At 51.8% G+C, this 14,683-nt stretch overlaps 4 protein-coding genes across 4 annotated transcripts; 2 read left to right on the forward strand and 2 right to left on the reverse strand.

Annotated features, from left to right (window-relative positions):
* Positions 1 to 668: 668 nt before the first annotated feature.
* On the reverse strand, positions 669 to 2,141 carry Z518_02594 (uncharacterized protein; the record flags this gene model as incomplete). Its single annotated transcript, XM_013419622.1, has 1 exon — positions 669 to 2,141. One exon carries the CDS (start codon positions 2,139 to 2,141, stop codon positions 669 to 671), a length of 1,473 nt encoding a protein of 490 aa, XP_013275076.1.
* Positions 2,142 to 2,697: 556 nt separating this feature from the next.
* On the forward strand, positions 2,698 to 6,612 carry Z518_02595 (uncharacterized protein; the record flags this gene model as incomplete). The annotated part of the gene is made up of 1 exon (XM_013419623.1): positions 2,698 to 6,612. The coding sequence occupies one exon, from the start codon at positions 2,698 to 2,700 to the stop codon at positions 6,610 to 6,612; it is 3,915 nt and encodes a 1,304-aa protein (XP_013275077.1).
* Positions 6,613 to 8,295: 1,683 nt separating this feature from the next.
* Z518_02596 (uncharacterized protein) lies at positions 8,296 to 9,603 on the forward strand (the record flags this gene model as incomplete). The annotated part of the gene is made up of 3 exons (XM_013419624.1): positions 8,296 to 8,348; positions 8,400 to 8,782; positions 8,837 to 9,603. 3 exons carry the CDS (start codon positions 8,296 to 8,298, stop codon positions 9,601 to 9,603), a joined length of 1,203 nt encoding a protein of 400 aa, XP_013275078.1.
* A 910-nt stretch (positions 9,604 to 10,513) lies between these two features.
* Z518_02597 (uncharacterized protein) lies at positions 10,514 to 12,114 on the reverse strand (the record flags this gene model as incomplete). The annotated part of the gene is made up of 2 exons (XM_013419625.1): positions 10,514 to 12,064; positions 12,112 to 12,114. The coding sequence occupies 2 exons, from the start codon at positions 12,112 to 12,114 to the stop codon at positions 10,514 to 10,516; spliced, it is 1,554 nt and encodes a 517-aa protein (XP_013275079.1).
* Positions 12,115 to 14,683: the final 2,569 nt, after the last annotated feature.

Consider the following 14,683-nt stretch of genomic DNA (forward strand, 5'->3'; position numbering starts at 1 on the left):
TTATTCTATTTCCTTTGCGTATCGTCGCTCATAGTCGTGTAACATTGTCGCACCAAGATTCTTCGATGAAAAAGTGTCCATACCATCCTCCGACCAATAAGCCGATCCATCCCTCATTGCTGGCGGCTGGTGGCAAACATATATATCTACTTTGGCTGGGTGCGTATTCACGTTTTGGTCCGTTTACATCGACCGATCCAAGGTCCCGATTGCCGGTCATGTAGTCCGTCACTATCGAGATCTGCCTGATTCCACGGTTGATTGAGCTTTGGATGGGCCGTGCTCACTTGGAAATACGTCGTCACGCTCTCTTATCTTGTTTTTAGCTCGTGGCACTGTACTGGAACAATAGATCTGTCAAGGGCAGCGTTTAGGCGTTGTGACCTGGGTTCCATCATAGCCATCGTTCTGGTTGTGGAGGTTGTGGGGATTGTGGGATTCGATCACAGGTGCTCCCCCAAGTCAGGCAATACGTTGGAAACCTGTTGCGTCGGCATGAACTCGAACGCATGAAAAGGTCGGATCCAATGCACGATCCGCGCTGTCGTCGACGGGCTCGGACAATTGCCTGATGAGTATCCTCAAGTATTGAGCCCAATCCGCGTTGCGAGATCATGATGACCGCGAAGGACTGAGTCGTCATTATTTGATTCTTCCTGTGTCACATTTTATGTCGCCTCCTCCTTGGAGCCTGACTCTTTATTGGGGGGCGGGACAGTCGGAGATGGGTTCTTAAGTGTCCCTCTATCAGAGCTAGTGTTGGCCGCGGCAGATGTGGCTTCAGGATTTGTGACACCAGTTTTCTTCTTCTCCTTCTTCGCCCACCGCAAGCCGCAGGCGTTGCAGAGTGTTTTTGGCCCGTTGGGACCTTTTCTCCACTCCGGACTGTCGAGGGTCCCGCAGTCCGTGCAGACGTATTCTTCTGCACTTTTCACTTTCTTGTGCTTCTTGTCCGAGTACGAGTATCGAGATTCCCCTTTGTCGACGGGGATGTGAATACCCGCGTCGCCTCGGATGAGAGCCGGTGACGTTCCGCCGGTCGATATTCCGTGTGAACGCTCGCCCTCACGATATCGAAGACCGGTCAACATCTCAATGGAGTCCACGTGAGAGGAGCCTTCGTATCGCGCCATCTTGTCCCGCATGCTATCGGGGCCAGCAAATGCGTTTGCTTCGTCCAGAGCTTCACGGGTGAGAGCGGTATTCGATACAGTTGGTTTTGCCGGAGGTGGCATGCCGGAATAGTCAGGATACTCGGTCTTGGAGTTGACGGATGGGGATACGGGTGCAAGGTCGGCGGAATTGGGAGTCCGCGCGCTCGAGGCCCCGGCTTGTTTATGGTAATGCTCTTGGTGGGCATCGGCGTCCTCGGCTTCTTCTCGTTTCAGCGCGGCGATTCTGGCTTGAAGTCGGACATTTTCTATTTTGTGTTCCAAAAAGGAATCGAGAAGTTCGGAGTTTTTGGTTGGATATGGACGCGCCATCATGAAGAAACCCCGACAGACTCCTGCAGCACCCACGGGCGCTCCAGCCAATTCACTTTGCGAGATATCGTGGGTGAGGTGTGGGTGTCCATGACATTCAAAGATGTGGTACTTTTCTTCAGCGGTCCGGAAGCGGTGGAAGAAACGTAGGGAGTTGCCTGTGGCGATGCTCTCGTTGAATTCGCGAATATAAAGAGCCGAGTCATCAGGATGAACGAAATCCGATATCGTTTTGCCGAGGAGGTCTGCTGGGCTGTATCCGGTGAGATATTTGGCCGAAGGGGAAACATATAGAAATCGGCCATCGGGAGTCAGAATGTAGAGCAGGTCCTTGAGCTCCTCAAGGAGTCGTTGAGACCAGTTCCGCCTTTTGGTGAATTCGATGAGAGTGCTACTAGAAGCTTGAGAGCTGTTTGGAAGAATGCCAGTAGGTAAGGGCCCGGCTCCGATGTTGTTCGGAGGCATACTGTCAGACGCGTGGGCTTTGGTGGAGTCTTCCTTCATCAAAGTGGGTTGGACAGCATCCATCTCCTCAAAAGTCGTAGGAGGCATAGAGTTCATGTCAAGCGACGTCAAGGCGTCGGGATAAACGGTCATATCAGCGTTAGGGACAAAAGTGGGATCCAGCATGCCTGGCTGGATACTGAAAGAATCCATGATAGAGGTCGGTTTCGGCTCCGATTCCGGAAGGTGTCCAATCCTGTGCGGTGAGGTCGGCGTGTGAGCGCTACCTTGCGACAGCCGCGAGTCGTGGATGGCTGGTCACTGGTCCACGGTACGGTCGAACAATCCTCCCATAGCAGCTCAATGTGGGAAGTTGGAGCTCGCCGCCGCCGGAGACGTCTGGAATCCTAGCAATATCACAGCGGAGAATGTAACCGACATGCGGCCCATTGGACGTGGAACGGAGGTGGCGTGAATAACTTTGGGCGCGCTGGCGATGGGGAAGTTCGAGTAGGAGTCAAGATCAAGATCGAAGATTCAGATCAAGATCCATCACCACCCTACCCAGCCAAGCGCCACGGTCACGTGAGAGCGCAAATGGGTCGCTGCCGAACTAGGCCCAAAGAGGGCAAGGCGCAGGCAGCCTCCGCCCCTCTCTCAAAACACGACGCCGCGTGCCATCATACCGGTCGAAAGATGAGGATAACCTTCGACTGAATCCCTTCTCTACTCTCTCTGTTCACGACTGCTCCTCCGCTCCTTTGCAACCATGTCCCGCCTCCATGCCCTGGAAGTCTCCAACATTCGCTCTTTCGCCGACACCCCCCAGGTGGTCAGATTTGAAACCCCCCTCACTCTCATCGTCGGCCAAAATGGCTCCGGAAAGACGACCGTCATTGAATGTCTCAAATTCGCCTTCACTGGAGTCCAGCCTCCCAATACCAAGGTTGGCGGTGCTTTTGTCCATGACCCAAACCTAGAAAATGCCAAGGTCCTCCGAGCCTTGGTGAAAGTATCCTTCAAAGCCGCTGATGGCGGGACTCACGTTGTCGCCCGACGCCTCGAGCTGACCGTCAAAAAGCTCACTCGTTCTCTCAAGACCTTGGAAGGCTCATTGAACCTCTCTAAGAACGGCGAGAAGACGGTCATCTCTTCTCGTGTCGCCGAGTTGGACATGATCCTTCCGCAATATCTGGGTGTTTCTTCTGCCATCATTGAAAACGTCATCTTTTGCCACCAGGACGAAAGCTTCTGGCCGTTGAGTGACCCTTCGACTCTCAAGAAGAAATTCGACGAGATATTCGAGGCCCAAAAATACACCAAGGCGATCGAGAACATCAAAAAGATTCGGAAAGAAAAGAACGAGGAGCTGGCCCGGGTCAAGATTTTGGAGGAGCATGCAAAGAAGGACAAGGACCGAGCCATCGTCGCTCAGAAGAAGGCCGAGGATCTTCAGCGAGACGTCGAGTCCTTGAGGGCACGAGTAGAAGACCTGGAGCAGCGCACGGCCAACGCTCGCAAATTGGCCGATGAAGCCTGGAGAAAAGGCGAAGACTACGCCAAGATCATCGGATCTCTAGAGGGGAAGCGAATCGAGGCGCGAGGCAAACAGAACACGATTGATGGCCTCCAGCTTCACCTCGACGAAGTCAGCGAGTCCGACGAGTGGTTGCAAACCACCTTGGAACAATTCCAGGCTCGACAACAGGAGTTGAAGGATGACATCAGAAAAATGCAGGAAAGCTATATTGAGCACCAAGACCAAATCAAGAAGCTTGGAAAGGAACGAGAAGACAAGGTCAAGTCCAAAGGCAAATACGAACAAGACAAGGAAGAGCACGAGCGGCAGCTGGTGAGACGCAGGGATATGGTCCGGGAAGTCGCCACCAAGCATCAGATTCGCGGCTATGACGATCTCACTGATGAAAGTCTTGTCGAAGACTTCTTACACAGAATCAGGAAAATATCCAAGGACCAGAAAACGGCCCTGGACCGAGTCAAGCTGGAACATACTGCAGCACGTCGGGAAGCTCAAACACTCATCAATCGATTGACGGAGCGCAAGGCAGCCCTTCAAGATAGCAAACTCAGCATCCGAAAGCAAATCGAATCGAATGACCGAGAAGCCGGAGACTTTCAGCGGCGCGTCGATCAAATCGACGTCGATGAGGGCAGCAGAGCGGTAGTGGAGTCCCGAATTGACAACCTGAACACGAGATTGGATCAGGCACGACAGGCCGCAGGCTCCAGTGATTGGGATAAGAAGCTACAAGAGGCAAACTCGGAGCTTCGATCTCACGAAGAGACGACTTCGAAGCTGAATGACGAGATCGTCCAATCGACCAAGAAAGCCGAGGCCCTCGCCAGATTATCGCATCTGAAGCAAGAGTTGAAGGAACGACAACGAAGCCTCGAGACTCTCTTGAATGCGCACGGTGACCGTATCAACAAGCTTCTCGATCAGGACTGGAATCCCACCACCGTAGAAAAAGTCTATCAAGATGTTTTTACTCGGGCCAGCCATGAAGCACTCTCGGCCGAACGGGAAAGAGATTCCGTCGGCCGGGACCTGGAGCAAGTGCAATTCAAGCAGAAAACTCTTCGGGACGATATCGCTCGAAAGAAGGCCGACGCGGAGAAATATGACCAAGCAATCCGTGCGGTGGTTGAGGAAGGTCCGGAAGGATACGAAGAAGCATTACAACAAGCGGAAACTGATGTCGAGATTGCGCGGGAGGAGACCAACGGATTTTCGGGTATGAATGATTACTTCCAGAGCATTTTGGATGCCATTCAAGGAGACAAACCTGTCTGCCGTGTCTGCTCACGACCTTTCAAAGGTCCCGCGGATCCTGTGATGAGAAGAATGAAGGAACGTTTCGAAAAGAAATTGGACGAAACTCGCGCCATGTACGAGAGGACTAACCCGAAGGAGTTTGAAGCCGAATACAAACGCCTGCTCGATCTTCGGGTGGTGTTCGAAGGGTGGAAGAAACTGGTCAATACCGACATCCCCGCGGTCGAACGGGATTTAGCAGATCTCAACCATCAACGAGAATCTTTGCTCGCGAGACTGGAGAAGCACGACAAGACCGTCGAACAGCAACAGCAAGGAAAAACGGACATTGAGTCGATTGGTCGGACCGTCGCGTCCATCGGCAAATGTGACGGTGAAATCAAGTCATTGAGCGCTCAAGCAGAGGAGCTCTCGGCCAAACAATTCCAGCACCGCGGCGGGCGGACCTTGGAGGACATCCGCGAAGAATTGAACGCCACGGCCGAGAAGATCAGAGGAGGACAGAACCTGATCAGTCGGCTACGCTCCGAGCAGGAGCAGTCGCGGGTTGCCCTATCCACCATGGAAATTGAGTTGAGGGATCTCCGAGGCGAGCTGAACACAATCGGATATCAGCTTGACAAGAAAGCGTCGCTGGCCGCTCGGGTAGAGGAATATCGAATGATGAACCAAAAGCAGCGAGAGGCTTTGGACAAGCTGGACCGAGACATCGACCAGCTGGACCCAGAAATTTCCACCGCCCAAGCCAAGTACGACGATGTCGATCAGCGAGCCGCTGCCAAGGAACGAGAGATGTCGCACGAGCACTCAAGACTCAGCGAAAGTGTCACCAGTCTCGATCTCTTGAATGATCAAGTTCGATCCTACATAGACCGGGGTGGTCCTGCCCAGCTGGGACGCGTCAATCGGGAGCTCCATCACCTGGAAAAGGAGTTGGATGGCGTGCAGACGGAGCAAACACGATTGACGCGGGAGATCAACAAGGTCACCGAACAGATTCGGGACAGTGAGGCGACGCGAAGACGATATTCTGACAATCTTCGATATCGACAGGAAACACGGGCGCTTTCCAAATTGAAGGAAGAGATTGAAGAGCTGGCCCGTCACAACGCCGAGGCGGATCGGGATAAGTTCCAGCAAGAATCGTCGAAATGGACGCGCGAGCACAGCAAACTCAGCGCCCAACAAGCCGGGTTGATGGGAGAGATGAAGACGAAGGATGCACAGCTGGGCGAGCTCCTGGAAGACTATGACCTGAACCTCAAAGATGCACCGACGCGATACAAACAGGATCATATCAAAGTAGAGGCACTCAAAGCGGCGGTGGAGGATTTGGCTCGGTACGGAGGAGCGTTAGACAAGGCCATCATGAAATATCACAGCCTCAAGATGGAGGAAATCAACGGCATCATCGAGGAGTTATGGCGCAAAACTTACAAAGGAACCGATGTGGACACCATCATGATTCGAGCGGACAATGAGTCCGCGCGCGGTAACCGATCATACAATTATCGCGTGGTGATGGTCAAGAGGGGTGCGGAAATGGACATGCGAGGACGATGCAGTGCCGGTCAAAAGGTCCTGGCCAGTATCATCATCCGGTTGGCCCTGGCCGAATGTTTCAGCGCGAATTGTGGATTGATTGCATTGGACGAGCCGACGACAAACCTGGACCGGGACAACATCCAGAGCCTGGCAGAATCGTTGAAGGACATCATTCAGTATCGTTCTCAGCAATCGAATTTCCAGTTGGTGGTGATCACGCACGACGAAGACTTCCTGCGGCAGATGGATTGCGCCCAATTTGCCAGTCACTACTATCGAGTGTCGAGAGACCTATCACAGAATTCAGTCGTTCATCGACAGCGCATTACCGAGATGATGTAAAACAAGGCAAGACCAGGAACGTTGTCGGGTGGGACATGTGCTGCTTTGTTATTTGCCACAGGATTCATGGTACCTGACCAGTATGGCGGATTGGGACTGGGGGGCGAATCTGACGTGGCTTCGAATTCAACCAAGGTGTCCGAGCGACGAAGTGACCCTGTTGAGGATTCAATCATACTGAAAAGTGAGACAAATATGTGCAATTTTGTCCAGCTGGAGAGTAAACCAACAGCGGCACAAGTCGTATCTTAAAAAGGATAATTACCAAAGAAGTCTGCTGTAGAAGCCGCGCTGACGGGGAATGGACCCAAAAGGGAGAAAGAACCGAATCCCCAGGCAGGTTAAGCTAAGCGAGTTGAAAGCAAGGCAGCGATTCAAGTTTTTTGGCTTTTGTTACTGCAGGCTGCAAGGAACCAGGCGAAGGAACCACTGAACAGGAAGAATTCGTATAGGCGCTGGAAGGGAGGTGTTCTCGGTTCGGAACCTTGGCAACATGCAGCATGTACCTCCCTACATCACAGTGACGTTTTATTGCGAGTGCCTTCAGAGACATCACCAGACTACTCAACAATTCCCTGGGCATCAGCTCATTAATCAAACTCAGACTCGCAACGACCCTGTGTTGTTGCACTTGGAGACGCGGAACAACGAATCATCTCGCCCAGATCGACAAAACACAAAACACCCAACCCTCGCAAGCTCTCCTGCCTGCGTCTCTTCCACCCGAATGAGCTTGAAGCACAGGTCTCTTCCTCTACAAATGTCGCCACTCACAATATTCCTTGGGCTTATTGATCCTAATCGTGACCGAGTCCTCGCTGTATTTCTCTTTGGGACTCCACCGAAGCTCTGTGCCATGTACTATCTGTGTCACGACCAACCTCCCCCCCCCCCGGTCTGGTAACCAGCGACGCAAAAAAGCGGGTCTTGCCTGCGAGCTCCTCCCAGCTTCCCTCTTATATTCCTTCCTCATTTGTCGAGCTACTTCGCTTCTTCTCTTCGGTCCCCGCCAACGCGTCGCAGGTACCAGCACGACCCAGCAACAGACCATCCAGAACCAGTTATGCAGGACCCAATAGTCCTCCACGAGCGTTGCAAATTCATGAACTCCACCGGGCCAACAAGAGTAAATACTGTGCTTGGGACCACAGAGGGCCACCACTCATTCTCAATCATCGAGCCCACGGACCTCTAGCAGCTCCAGTCTTCCAACCTAAGCTTATAGTCACAGTACGTGAGAGAATACCACCACGGAAGACTCAAGGTGAATCCATACCTTCTCCAGAATGCCGTTGTCACTTGCCCTGCCCATCAAGCTGCTATGTCGTACCGAGATCGAATCCGATCATCGTCCAGTCCTTTGACAGCTTGCTCATTCCAATTTTTTTTTTTTTTTTTTTTTTCTTTTATATACCACATGACTTGTCGGTTGTGACCTCTTGACTGTCCTCACTTTCGGTAGAAAGGTGCCTGCAGTTCAATCCAATCGTTTCCCTTACGTTCTCTCGAACTGCTTGTTTTGCTGCTTGGACATATCCTCCTGCCCTACACGGCATTAAGGTGACAAACATCCCCTCCAAAAAGCCGTCTAGCCCCCCGCTGTTCTTCCTCCGTGTCGGTGCTCAGCAATTACCCCAAGCAGCCAAACCGAAAGACCTGGTGATCTCTCTCCGAGAGTTCGCCATGTTGACTCGAAGAGCCTTTCTCACTGCGATGGCAGCTTCCGCTGTCGTGGCGTAAGTAGGGGGACTCCGATATCGCAATTCATTAGTCTGACCGGCGCTCAGTTCTCCTCTGGCCAAACGTCAGTTTTCGTATGGTTCTACTCCAGTTCGAGGAGTCAACATTGGAGGCTGGCTCTTACTTGAACCTTGGATCACACCGTCCGTTTTTGAACCGTTCGATGAAAGCGTTGTCGACGAGTACACGCTGTGTCAGAACGTACCCAACGCCGCCGACATTCTCCGGGGCCACTGGGACAGCTGGGTATCCTTGGGCGACTTCCAGAAGATTGCCAACAACGGCTTCAATTTAGTGCGCATTCCCATAGGGTATTGGGCGTTCCAAAAATATGACGGAGACCCGTACATCCAAGGCGCAGCAGACTACCTCGAGACCGCAATTGGCTGGGCTCGCGAGACCGGTTTGAAGGTCTGGATCGACCTCCACGGTGAGTCTTGTCTCCTGCAATATCCAAGCCTGGAAATCTCACAGCTTCCTCTAGGTGCCCCCCTCTCGCAGAATGGCTTTGATAACTCGGGCCAACGTACGTCGACCCCGGGTTGGACCACCGGCGATACAGTCGAAGCCACTCTCGACGTGATCGGAAAAATTTCCCAGCAATATGGAACTGCAGAGTACGCCGACGTTGTTGTGGGCATCGAACTCCTGAACGAACCATTGATGCAATTGCTGTCGGGCGGAAAATCCGCCACTCAGGGATACTACCAATCGGGCTTCGACATTGTCCGGCAGTCTGGGCAGACCCCGGTCGTTATTCAGGACGGCTTCGATGACCCTTCGAGTTGGAATGGCTTCTTGACTGGCCAAGGGAGCTCGGGAGCCCTGGTCGACCATCACGAATACCAGTGCTTTACCAACGAACTCGTGGCACTATCCCCAGAGGACCATGTGAACTATGTATACTCCCGTGCACAGGAATGGGCACAAGGCCAAGACAAGTTCGTCATCTGTGGTGAATGGACCGCGGCCATGACAGATTGTGCTCCCGGACTCAATGGCCGAGGTACCGGCGCAAGATATGATGGCACCTACGATTCCTCTACATATGTGGGCTCCTGCGCCACCATCAACGATATCGACCAATGGACCCATTACCAGAAGTCGACGACGGCAGACTACATCCGTGCTCAGCTAAATGTCTTCGAATCCCAAATCCAAGGCTGGATTTTCTGGAATTTCAAGACTGAGGCTGCTTCCGAATGGGATTTGTTCCGTCTCATCGACAATGGAGTTTGGCCTGCTCTATGAAGAGGCCGACCGCCGGCGAGTCGTGGTTGATGTGATACAACCACTTGTACTTCGACTCGCTGCACATGGATCCGATAATCTAATCGGCCACCTTCAATTCGACATCTCAATCACATATTGCGAGTCTTTTTTTCAGTCGTGCAAATGCCATTTTCATTCTGGATTATACATATCTATATCGGGCTTTGGCTGGGTCAGCGTCGGTACAGGCGCATATGCGAAAGACTTGAAACTCTTCCAAGAAAGCTAATAACAGGGCGAACTAATAAGTATCGGTCAATCATTGTGCTACTCCAATCCCATGGTTTCCAGTGGCCGGAAGCCATAAAGTGGGAAAGGGCAGTGTAACAAGCTGAGTGTTTGGAGATGATTTGGGAATCTAATTTTCGACACCAGATGGATGATCGGTCACTCGCTTGTTGGAGATTGAATCTTGGTAGTCAGAAAGGAGACGTGATGGATGCATTTATACATGCAAAGCTGATTCGGCAAGAGTATTAGCATCGTACATACTAAATGAAGTGAAGAAGTCGTAAATACTGCCAAAGAAATGAATGACTTTCGTACAATCACTCTTGGAGCCAACGGAAGAAATCCGCGGGGGAATGCCGAGGACCAGTGGCGACTTATTGGGGAAGCATTGAAACCCAGGATAAAAATCACGTCGAGCTCCGGTCGTGTCGTGCCGCATTCTATTTCATACCGCCCGGGCGCGGCTCATAACAATACCATTCTTTGCACGAGACAGGGCCTTGGCTATCCCGCCCATCCTTTAAAATGTTCCCTTCCAAGCTGCCAGAGCATCTATTAGGACATGTTACCCCCCCCATCATCATGACTTTCCTTTTGGCTTTTTGCTGTCTCCCTGTTAAGAAACCTATCATGATCCGTTTTCAATGTCCCTTTGGCTTTACTCAATCACAAACCCATCGGCAGTGGCCTTGATGACCTTCTCAAACCCAACATCCTCATCCATCTCCAAGAGCCGCGCTCCAAGGACATCGACCTCGACAAACGGCCGGGCCATCTCGAAGCAGACGCTCATGGGGAAGAATTCGGAGTCGTCATCCGTTTGGGCCTCGAACTCGAAGCTGCCGTTGTTGTTGTCGGCGTCGATGATCCCGATCGTCCACTCCAGCGAGTCGCCTGTTACTTGGTACATGGCATCGAAGGAGGAGACGGCCGGTTCGGACGATGAATACGGGATCGTCACCGTCACGTCGCGCAGGGTGTGCTCGGGGTTCGTCAACTCGTATTCGATTGTGATTGTGTAGCTGTCGTCCGACTTGTTGACCCACGCGGTGAAGGTCACGGGCAAGACGTCCGGTGTGTCTGCGGGCGCGGTGGCGCGCCAGCGTAGGACGCCGATGCTGTTGTTCGAAGGGAACCGTTTGCTCGTGTCTTTCAGTTGGATGAGCTTTTGTGAGGTGAAGAGGGCTTTGTCTACGTTGGGATGGGTGCGGAATTGGGCTTTCAAGGGCCCTTCGACTGCTTGGACGGACAAGGCAAGTTTGGTCAGTGCTGAATCGGTGATTTTCAGCTGTAGGTCACCTTTGACTTCGAAGGATTTGAGAGCGCCTTCGCGTGAGAGTTTCGCGGTGAGTGTTTCAGTGACGGAGATGAGGATGGGGTGAGCGTGAGAGAGGCTCGGGGTGTGGGTTGTGGCTGTTGGGATACTTCGGTCGGGTAGCTCGACCTCGAGGGTGCTGCTAGGTTCGGGTTCTGGCGAGCCGAGCTCTTGCTGGACCCTGGCAAAGGCGTTGGACGTCTTAGATTTCTTGCCCAGCTGCATGCCCTTTGTCGATCTGGAAGCCGAGAATTTGCTTGAGATCTTGTTCTTCTCGGCCTCATATGCGTCGTAGGTCTCTGGTCGCACCGGGGGGGTGTATGTGGGCTGCTGGGGCATTTTGGGAGCGACTCCTCTTCCATACGCCGCAGACCGAGCGGCTTCTTTTCTTTGCAGCTCGAGTTGTTTAGCTTTTCGTTTCCGTTCCTCTGAAGCTTCCAGCTCCTTATTCCGGGCAATGATCTCCTGAATTCTTTCCTCGTGGGACTCCATTTCCAGGAAGGTCTTGATCTGACTCAAGGACAGGTTCTCGCGGTAACCCATGGTGACGAGCTCGTCGAAGGCGCTGAGTAATTCAAACGCATTGCGTAGGATTTCCCGCTCGTCCGTCTTTTTGCAGATCGACGTGACCACCTGGCCGAATAGGTGTAGACTGTCAATGTCCTGTAAGATGTTGGATTGTTTATTGGTTATGAGGACAAGGTACAGTTCGTCGAGCGGCTGGTAGACGTAGCGGACATTCTCTTGCTCGACCGTCGTGTGCTGGGTCGAGGAATCGGCCAATTTGGGGAATGAGGCCAGCAGCGCTTCAACTCGGGATTTTTGGATCTCTCTGAATTGGCGGGAGAGAAGGGGCTTGCCGCCTCTTGTGCAGATGGAGGCCGCGAGGATGACCTGAGGAATTAGCAGATGTTTCGAGATATATTTCGAGACACACGAACCATGTTGGAACCTTTACAGAGAGAGGGAAGTTGTCGACCTCGACTGAATGTCGAAGAGGACACGCTGCCGACTCAGTTCGTGGGTCAAGAGAGTCATGCAAGTCACGTGGTCCGTACTCAACCCTCCTTTTTGAAACTCTCAGCCAAAGCCCAAGTCACTTCACTTCTCTGTCGTTGTATGGCTCAAAATGCATTGCCATACCGAGTCCCTGATGCTTAGGGTCCATGCTGAGAATACAGTATAAGATCTCTCAATCTGGCCTACTCTTGTAGTAGACGCGCCAGACGACAGCCAGCACACCACCTTTTCAAATGATCGGTACCCTGCGTATCCTCTATTAATCATGTACCTCGATTGACTACATCTCTGCTTGTTGAATTTGGTCAACAGATCATCACTCTTCCACTCCCAAATCACGGCAAACATCGAATCTCGGAGTCGTACCACACGGCCACAAATAAACCGAAGTGCCATGCCTTAAAGTTTTACTGGTATAAGCTCTGTCAGGCTTCAGCCCCCTTCAGTAATAGACTCTTCTGTTCTTTTCATTCCAAACAATACCACAGTCTGTTGTAATTCACGGCTTAACTCGACAATCGGGACACTCAACAGCATTGTCCAAGAAAAACCGGATGTCTGTCTTTCGTCCTTACCGATCAAAGGAACATTATCTTTGTGATACTGAGAAATGCTCAACATGATATCACGTGATTCGGGCCTAAAACCTTCATCACAATCATTTCTGCACTCTGAACATGGATTATGGCCGTGAAAAATTCCTGAACTCGCTAATTACTCAAAAAGTTGAATGCAATATTGCTCCTAGAACGTGTGGTTCAGCATCGGCCCAAGGTATCGTATCAGAACGGAAATGGTTCAGTTGGGCAAGGGAATGCCGGGAGGAAGAAGACCAGCAGCGCGAAGTGAGCAAAAGAAGATCGGGCACGAAGCAGCGCTGTTCCGATGTCAAGCAAAGAGCTCCAACGCCGCATGCAAGACTTCATCAGTGCCTCCCAGAGTGAACCTCCAAAATCTCAAAAAGGCAAAAAGAAAAGAGATGAAGGGGAAAGAAGCACATTGACGGCGCAACGGGGATCCCAACACAACTTGCGGCCTCCCAGCAAGAAATCCACCGAGGACCCGAAGGTTTCGAACCAGTTGTTGTCCGCATGGAAGAGGCAAGCAAACGAAACGAAATCGAGCCGAACAAGACAAGGATCAGGTGCAGAGAAGAAGAAATGCGGACCAGGCCAATAGATAAGGCAGAGACCCCTGGATTTGTTCTCCAGGCTCCTGTAGAGAAGAAGAGAGCAAACCGGATGACGATATCGTAACCTTCAAATTTAGGAAAGATCGCCACAAACATCGTCTGCCTAAGCTTTGGCTGGAAGTCAGCAAAACGGGCGCAGCTGGAAGAAATGATAAATCGATAGTTGGCCGCCGCGCTCCCTTCATCTCTGAAGAACGTGCTAATGTCTTCAAACAGGTATGGCATAGTTCTGGCTTGGAGCCGAGGGATCCCAGTGAACGCTGGCAAGAGTACCTTGCGATCCGATCTGACGCAGTCATCGATCACGAAACTTACCAGAATCCGAAGGATTTCCTGTATGAGCCACTTCCCCAGGAGTGGGACGCTTGTATACGCCCAAAAGTGCACATGGTAAACTTCTCAAATTTACCGTCGAAAAAGATTCCTCACTGACACAGTTGGCCAGCTTTCAAGAATGGGTTGATCCGTATTCTGTATTCACCAGTACAATCCACCACCCGAAGAGCTTTCGAGCCAAAGAAGGTGGTCGACCGCTGGATCTGTTCTTTGACTTTTGGCCAAAAATTCAAGGAAATCACACTGCCCAAGTCTATGATCGCTATCACGATCAAGTTGCTTCATCCAGAGGCCCGTGCGTTTGCACACGAGTCGCCTGGGGCTCGGTTCGCACTGCTTCGCTTGTGGTCGGCACTGCATTTCTACCCTCTAATGATGGGGCCTGGTAACCGTGGTCTTTCATCTTTCATTGGCGCAATCGGCCGACTGTGGGAGTGAAAATTCATTCCCACTGTCCAGCCATATTCGGAGTGGAGTATTCATCACACCCTAGCAGAAAGACTCCAATCTTTCGTGCCGAAGTTTGCTTACGGCGGCAAGATCAAAATCAGAAAGGACGTCGCACCGGCGATGGGGAAGGATGAAGACAATTTGTGGAAATTGGCTGGGGCGGCGACATTTCTCGTGCAGACCCAGCCTTGGAGTACTATATCAACATTGACCTTATGTCTCTGGCATCTTTAGCGGATGTCTGATCTTGGAATGGACATATCACGATAGTCGACAAAGATCAAAGCTCCACTAGATTTTGAGGATTTACCACCATATTCCTTCGAACCATAAAACTTAAGGAAATACCTCAGCATCTAAAGTCAAAAGTGGGAACAGATACCCCGAGTGCAGGCTGTGATTTCCCTCTTTCCCTCGGAACTCCAGCTATCGATTTTGTGCCGTTCGTCGCGTTCTCTCCCATGCGAGAAGCGAAGAGGAATGGTCGCCTAACCTGAAACTGATACCCGCAGTCA

This window comes from Rhinocladiella mackenziei (assembly GCF_000835555.1).
Source record: "Rhinocladiella mackenziei CBS 650.93 unplaced genomic scaffold supercont1.2, whole genome shotgun sequence".
Lineage (NCBI taxonomy): Eukaryota > Fungi > Ascomycota > Eurotiomycetes > Chaetothyriales > Herpotrichiellaceae > Rhinocladiella > Rhinocladiella mackenziei.